The 8603-nt window shown below is 36.2% G+C and overlaps 1 protein-coding gene across 2 annotated transcripts in view; it reads left to right on the forward strand.

The window, feature by feature from the left end:
• The window catches only part of LOC117179803 (esterase FE4-like), a 28842-nt gene extending 26050 nt beyond the window's left edge, over nucleotides 1–2792 (forward strand). Inside the window, exon 8 of one of the 2 annotated variants that reach the window (XM_033371923.1) lies at nucleotides 2589–2792. In XM_033371923.1, the coding sequence (XP_033227814.1) occupies nucleotides 2589–2766 (178 nt within the window). In that variant the 3' untranslated portion in view covers nucleotides 2767–2792. The remainder of the gene's footprint in view (nucleotides 1–2588) is intronic. The other variant, XM_033371924.1, reaches the window with a different exon arrangement.
• The last annotated feature ends 5811 nt before the right edge of the window (nucleotides 2793–8603 follow it).

Here is an 8603-nt window from a genome sequence, read left to right on the forward strand (position 1 = left end):
AAAGTTTTTCTCTTGTGCTTTCTTAATCCGGGCTTTCAGGAGTGAATACTCGAGATGGATTAGATTTGATGCATTTTGCTCACCCCTAATACTGAAGTCAAGCCCGAGTGTTTCAGCAGCCCCCTCCACTGCTTTGTACAGAAATGCTCCTTTGCCTACTTCCTCGTGATTCCTGACCATTTTCAGAAGAGGGTCTCTTCTATTTGCAACTCTATGTGCTGTACCCAGAATAATCCTATTGTGAAGTCATTCAAGACTCAATATTCCGCGACCCCCTTGACGGCGTGAGATGTACAGTCGCGGAACGGAAGACTTAAGATGCATGCTTTTGTTCATGTGCATAACCTTTCTTGTCCCGATATCAAGGAATCTTAGCTCGTTCTCCGTTCATGGAACTACTCCAAATGAATAGAGTGCTACCGGGACGGCAAGTATGTTCGTTGTAGATACTTTGTTCCTCGCTGACAGACCAAATTTGCCGGATGAAACGTTTTTATCTGCTTCGGAGAGTATCCTTTATAGATGTCACATGCTGAATGCGGCTCTGTGGCACGCCCAGGTATGTATAAGTCTCTCCAGCGCAAAGGTGTCGTATAGCGCTTCTATCAACGATCTCAGGATCTTCAGGCATGCCATTAAGTTTTCCTCGCTTCAAATAAACCTTGGCGCATTTGTCTAACCCAAATTCCATTCCAATTTCCTTAGTATATCGATCGACAATCCGTAGAGCTAGATGCAGTTGCTCTTTGTTTTTAGCATAGATGTTAGTTGTCACAGAAATTCTTCCAGATAAGATAGCAAATCTGTTTTTCCAAAGGGACATCAATATCTCTATGCGCCTAACGATTTGCGGATGAGCCTTTATGTGCAGGTTTTCCAGACATCCCGCTACGCCTTTCTTTAAGCCTCGTTGTTCATACATTTCTTGCCACACAGGTTAAATTGTCCGAGCAATCCTCTCATTTAGGACAGTTGTGAATATCTTATACAGTGTGTTCAGATAAGTGATTGGCCTGTAATTCTTCGGGTCAGCTAAGTTGACTATTTGCGGCAGGAGTATTGTGCGCCCTTCCACCAACCACTCCGGAATTGGCTCTTCCGACTTTAAATATGAGGTGGAAATACGGGCCGAATGCTGATGGATTGAAGGAAACTTTTTCCACCAGAAGGTTTTGCTACAATCTGGTCCCGGTGCGGAATAGTTCTTCATTTTTCTTAATACTTTTTTCACCTCCTCGGTAGTGATGGGTGGGCATTCTTCATCAGGTGTTATGAGGGCTTCACACAGCTCCATGAAGCTATTTATATTTTCTGAGTCTTCGTCCGGTCTATGCTGCACTTCGTAGACTTTTCTCCAAAATACTTCCCACCTCTCCTTCCACTCTAGACTTTTCTTAGCGTCAGATAGTATCCGTATTCTCCCAACAATATGCTGCCTGATGGTCAGCAGCTTTGACTTGTTAAGTGTGTGATAACCGGTCCGGAGTTCGCGCGCGAACTTTCGAACCTTGCCGGTAAAATTCTTCCCAGATGTGATGTAGTCAGTTACACACTGAATGCGGGACGCGTACTGTGTTGCCCCGCCTATTTTATGGCAAGTTGATGGATTCGTCTTTTGTTCTTATGATCAACCGTTGGTTTTGTTTTACGGTTCGCTTTGGGCAAAGCTCTCGCTGCATTATGCACACAATAATTGATAGCCCAGAGGTCAGATTCTTTGGAAAAATGTCCACGAAGCTCGTCATCCGTTTCAGTCAGATGTTTAGGATTGAAAAAAACCTTGGTATTTATTTTTCTCCGGGTCATAAAGCGTCGCTCTTGCTTTATTGGTTGCCTGCCCGCGGTTGGTCTTAGTGTCGCCTCTCTTTCTATATTGCCGGCTTATTCTAGCTGTGGTAGAGTAGGCGTTCCGCTCACTTATCCTCTTTTTCGAAGTAGTTCGGCATGGTTTCGCAGACTTCGTAACCCTGTTCAGGGGACACACTCTCATCGTAGCACTGTAGCAAGTCTTGATTCAGTCGCTCCGTCCACCTAAAGGTCGCGAGATTCCGCCGATCCATCGCATTGAATCTATTTTCATTGGTTCCCCCAGCTCTAGAGTGGTCGGCTTTCTTGGCCGACCCATTGTCGGGAGCCCTGCGCGTTCTGTTGTTTTTAACCACCCTTACTACAACTATGTTTGGTGTTGTCATTGTTGTTCCCACAAAAAGCTAGTGAAATGGGTTCGTCCATCCTTGTAGATCCCCGCATGCAATGATAAGGATGCATACTCTGAGAGGTCGCCCGGTATCCCAGAGTCACCGTTCTAGACACCTCACCCAGGTGCTATTCAGTTTTCGGCACGGCTTTCATAACTCCGCTTGGGGGTTTACTTCTTCGAGACCACCCATGGACAATTGTCCGCGACTGCCTATTTATTTTTGTAACCATATTCAGCAGAAACCCTTGGTACAGGGACCCTCTATCATATTGATGGTTCCATAATAGAAGATCGTTCATTTATTTAAGATTCATTTTAGGCATTGCAAAATTTTCATATAATTGCCTTCTATCATATTGGAAAATTATTAATGCAATTATTTTTTTAGGAAACCAAAATCTAACCATTTAAAGGATCCTCATATGTGGCAGCCTTACACAAAAAATCAACTTTTTCTTCAGTTTGGCAATATCAGCAATATGAGGGACCCGTCTGTGACTATTGAAAGCAACTTCTTTGCGGATCGTATGAATTTCTGGAAAACAAATTTTCCTATGCATTTATAAATTCTTAATGTACTTATTCAATAGCCCAAAATTCTATATAAACCATATTATCACATGATACTTAATTTAAAACTATTCTGAATTCCGACCTTTTAATCATATTTAAAGGTCAGTTACACTAGCCCCCCACTCTTAATTTTTGGGTTTTCTATAGCCCACTGAATCGCGACCCAAATGCGCTCAAATGCGCCCCCCGTTTAAAAAATAAAAATTTTAATCACGTGATCTTGTAGATCTCCAAATGCGCTCATATGAGCCATAGAGAAAAAATTCTGCGCCACATTCATAACTGAGTTATCAGCGATCTAAATGGGGGGGCTGGCTAGCGTGATTATTCTAAACTAATAACATTTTTCCAAATTCATCATACCTATCTTTCTTAACTTCAAATGCGCTCAAATGCGCCACCACTAAAAAAAATTGCGCTAGCTAATTCACAAAGATATATTCTGGAGAGGGGGGGCAGTGTAACGCACGTGTTAAATCCTCAAAAGTGATGTACAATATAAAGTTGAGGACATGGATTCTTTCGTCTTCAAATGCGCTCATATGCGCCACAATATTTCTGTGCAAATTTCGAAAATTGCCCAAGATAGGGAGGAATCAAAATTTTACGAAGTGATAAACAACAAAATGAAAAGCTTGCAATCTGCATTGATGAAGGAAGCTTTCTATGGGGTCTCAAATACGCTCATATTAGCCACCAAATTCAATCAAATTCAACCAAATTCAATCTGCATTGACGAACTGACTTTTCTATGGAGATTCAAATTCGCTCACATGGACCCCAAAGAAAAAATTTTGTGCCACATGGATAACCGAGTTATCAGCCATCAAACTGGATGGGGCTAGCGTCATTTTTCTAAACTAATTAAATTTTTTCAAATTCATCATGCTTATCTTTCATAACTTCAAATGCGCTCATATGCGCCATAATTTTCTTTTGAAAATTTTGAAAATTGCCTAGCATAAGGAGGTAACAAAATTTTACGAATGATGGCTAACAAAATAAAAAGTTTTCAATCCGCAATGATAAAGTGACTTTCCTCTGAGGTTTCAAATGCGCTCAGCTGCGCCACTTTCAAAATTAACGAAAACAATAATCAACCCCCCAATTAACAGTTGCCACCGATAAACTGACCGATGATACCTCCACATAAACTAAATTGCAATATAAAAATTTATCATGATCTCTTCAGACAGAGTTTCAAATGCGCTCATATGCACCACTTTCATAATTTACAAAAAACCATAATCATCCTCCTCACGACCACTTGTTACGATACACTATTCAATGATGTCTCCAAATAACTTAAATTGCAAAATAAAAATTTATAATGATCACTTTGTCTAGGATTTCAAATACGTTCATATGCGCCACTTCCGAAATTAACAAAAAACGATAATCAACCCCCTCATTACCACTTGTTGCGATCCACTATCAGATGATATCGGGCAATTGAAATCCTATAAGGAGAGATTATTTTACATTTTTATTTTGCAATTTAACTTATTAGGAGATATCATCAGGTGGTGGAAGGATAACAATTGGAAATGAGGGGGTTGATGTGCTTTTTGTCAATTTTGAAAATAACGCATACGAGCGCATTTGAAATCCTATCCGAAGAGATCATTCTACATTGTTATACTGCAATTTAATTTATTAAGAGTTATCACCGGGTGGTGGATCGATAACAACTGAACATGAGGGGCTTGATTATGGTTTTTTGTCAACTTTGAAAGTGGCGCGTATAAGCGCATTTGAAATCCTAGACGAAGAGATAATTATACATTTTTATTTTGCAATTTATATTATTTAGAGATATCATCGGGTAGTGGGTCGATAAGAATTGAAAATGAAACGGTTGATTATGGACTTTTGTCAATTTCGAAAGTGGCGCATATGAGCGCATTTCAAACAATAGAAGGCGAGATCATTATAAATGTTTATTTTGCCATTTATATTATTTAGAGATACCATCGGGTGATGGGTCGATAACAATTTGAAATTACGGTGTTGATTGTGGTTTTTGTCAATTTCGAAAATGGCGCATATGTGCGCATTTGAATTCCTATCCGAAAAGATCATTTAAAATTTTTATTCTGCAATTTAAATTATTTAAAATTATCATCGGGTGGTGGATAAAAAAAAACAATTGGACATGAGGGGGTTGATTATGCTTTTTTGTCAATTAGGAAAGTTGCGCGTATAAGCGGATTTGAAATCCTACACAAAGAGATAATTATAAATTTTTATTTCGCATTTTAATTTATTCAGAGATATCACCGGGTAGTAGGTCGATAACAATTAGAAAAAAGGGTTGATTATGGGCTTTTGTTAATTTCGTGAGTGGCGCATATGATCGCATTTGAAATCCTATTCGAAGAGATCATTACACATTTTTATTCTGCAATTTAAGTTATTTGGAGACATCATTGAATAGTGGATTGTAACAAGTGGTCGTGAGGGGGTTGATTATGGTTTTTGCCAATTTTGAAATTGGCGCATATGAGCGCATTTGAAATCCTAGACGAAGAGATCATTATAAATTTTTAATTTTTGCAATTTATATTATTTGTAGGTACCACCGAGTGATAGATCGATAACAATTATGAATGAGGGGTTTGATTGTGGTTTTTGTCAATTTCGAAAATAGCGCATACGAGCGCATTTGAACTCCTATCCGAAGAGATCATTCTAAATTTGTACACTGCAATTTATATTATTTAGAATTACCATCGGATGGTGGATAAAAAGAACAATTGGGCATGAGGGGGTTGATTATGGTTATTTGTCAATTTTGAAAGTGGTGCATACAAGCGCATTTGAAATCCTGTGCGAAGAGATAATTATGAATTTTTATTTTGCAATTTAGTTTATTTAGAGATATCACTGGTTAGTGGGTCGATAACAATTGAAAATGAAAGGGTTGATTATGGGCTTTTGTGAATTTCGTAAGTTGCGCATATGATCGCATTTGAAATCCTATACGAAGAGATCATTTTGAATTTTTATTTTGCAATTTAAGTAATTGAGAGTTATCATCGGGTGGTGGATCGATATCAATTGGGACATGAGGGGGTTATGGTTTTTGTCAATTTCGAAAATGGCGCATATTAGTGCATTTGAAATCCTGTCCGAAGAGAACGTTCTAAATTTTTATACTGTAATTTGAGTTACTTAGAATTATCATCGGGTGGTGCATAAAAAAACAATTGGACATGAGGGATTTGATTATGGTTTTTTGTCAATTTTGAAAGTGGCGCGTATAAGCGGATTTGAAATCCTATACGAAGAGATAATTATAGATTATTATTTCGCATTTTAATTTATTTAGAGATATTACCGGATAGAGGGTCGATAACAATTGGAAATGAAAGGGTTGATTATGGTTCTTTGTCAATTTCCATAGCGGCACATTTGAACGCATTTGAAATCCTAGACGAAGAGATCATTATAAAATTTTAATTTGCAATGTAATTTATTTAGAGATATCACCGGGTAGTGGATCAATAAGAATTGGAAATGAAAGGGTTGATTGTGGGTTTTTGTCAATTTCGTAATCGGGGCATAAGAGTGCACTTGAAATCCTATACGAAGAGATTATTATAAATTTTAAATTTGCAATTTAAGTTATTTGAATACATCATAGAGTAGTGGATCGTAACAAATGGCCGTGAGGGGGTTGATTATGGTTTTTTGTCAATTTTAAAAGTTTCGCATATGAGCTTATTTGAAATCCTAGACGAAGAGATCATTATAAATTTTTGTTTTGCAATTTATATTATTTAGAGATACCATCGGGTGATGGGTCGATAACAACTGGAAATGAGGGGGTTGATTGTGGATCTTGTCAATTTCAAAAATTGTGCATATGATCGCATTTGAAATCCTATCCGAGCAGATCATTTAAAATTTGTATACTGCAATTTAAATTATTTAGAATTTCCATCGGGTGGTGGAAAAAAACAATTTAACATGTGGGGGTTGATTATGATTTTTTGTCAATTTTGAAAGTGGCGCGTATAAGTGGATTTGAAATCCTATACGAAAAGATAATTAAAAATTTTTATTTCACATTCTAATTTATTTAGAGATATCACTGGGTAGTGGGTCGATAACAATTAGAAATGAAAGAGTTAATTATGGATGTTTGTCAATTTCGTAAGTGGCGCATGTGACCGCATTTGAAATCCTTTACGTAGAGACAATTCGAAATTTTTATACTGCAATTTAATTTATTTGGAGATGTCATCGGATCGTAAACCGTAACAAGAAGTAATGAAGGGTTTGATTCTGGTTTTTGAGCACATTTGAAATCCTAGACGAAGAGATAATTATAAATTTTTATACTGCAATTTAAGTTATTTAGGGTTATCATCGGGTGGTGGATCGTAACATCTAGCAGTAAGGGGTTTGTTTCTGGGTTTTTGTCAATTTGGAGAGTGGCGCATATGAACACATTTGAAATCCTTTACGAAAAGACAATTCAAAATTTTTAAACTGCAATTTAATTTATTTGGAGATATCATCGGATCGTGAATCGTAACAAGTGTTAATGAGGGGGTTGATTATGGTTTTTGTCAAGTTCGAAAGTGGCGCATATGAGCGCATTCGAAATCCTATACGAAGAGACAATTCGAAATTTTTATACTGCAATTTAATTTATTTGGAGATATCATCGGATCGTGAATCGTAACAAGTGGTCGTGAGGGGGTTGATTATGGTTGGACATCATTCGTAAAATTTTGTTACCTCCTTATCATAGGCAATTTTCAAAATTTTCAAAAAAGAGGACTTAAAGCGCATATGAGTGCATGTGAACCGACTTCTGAAACGAGACGTGGTCCAATACTATGACACGTATATGTCCGTGTGAATATGGTAGGAGACGATGTAAATGCCTGGGTTGCGCGCGCAACCCATTTCTCCTCTTCTGAATTTGAAAACTCGAAGGTGCACGATTGCCTGTCGGAACACTTCGGCGGTTCTATTTATATCTCTATTTGCTTCGAAATAAAATGAAGAGATTGGGATTTTAGTATTTCCATATTTCGATGCTGGGCTGGCGTTTCTCATGATTTGAATACTTCGCGCGCCTCTTTAATGCGTGTATTTTGAGGTTACGTTACATCAAGTATAAAATATAAATTATATAAATATTAATACTATTATATATATATTATTAATTATACGATTAAAATTATGGTATATTATAATAGTCTTATTTAAATCTTGATCCTCATTTGAAAGAAATTAAAGAAATTATTTTGTTAAAAATGTAACTATTTTGTAAAAAAGTCCACTTTTCTATCAAAAATTCAACTACTTTGTTAAAATTTTTATTTCTTTTATTTGAAGGTTCATCTCTTTCGTTGAAAATACATTTTTGAAACTGACAATTAATCTATACCATTTTTGGTTAAAAAAATCATGTATTTTGTTAACATAATCATGTATTTTTTGTTTTTTTGTAAATGCAACTATATTGTTAAAAATTAAAATCATAATTTTTGGGTTGAAAATTCTATTATTCACTTAAAGTTGAACTACTTAGTAAAAAAATTATTTTTTTCTTATTAAGGATTCATAATTATAATTGAAAATTCAACTATTTGCATTTAAATAAGGTTAAAAATTCAGCTTTTTTGTAGATAATATTCTTTTTGACTTTAAAATTTAAAAATTTATTAAAATTAAATTATCCTTTTTTAGTAGAAATTTAATCTTTTTGGTTAAAAATGTATCATTTTTGGTCAAAAATGCAATTGTTTGGATAAAATATGAACTGTACATCTTCTTGGGTTTAAAAGTCAATTATTTCACTAAAAGTTGA

Source organism: Belonocnema kinseyi, chromosome 9 (assembly GCF_010883055.1).
Source record: "Belonocnema kinseyi isolate 2016_QV_RU_SX_M_011 chromosome 9, B_treatae_v1, whole genome shotgun sequence".
NCBI classification, from domain to species: Eukaryota; Metazoa; Arthropoda; class Insecta; order Hymenoptera; family Cynipidae; genus Belonocnema; species Belonocnema kinseyi.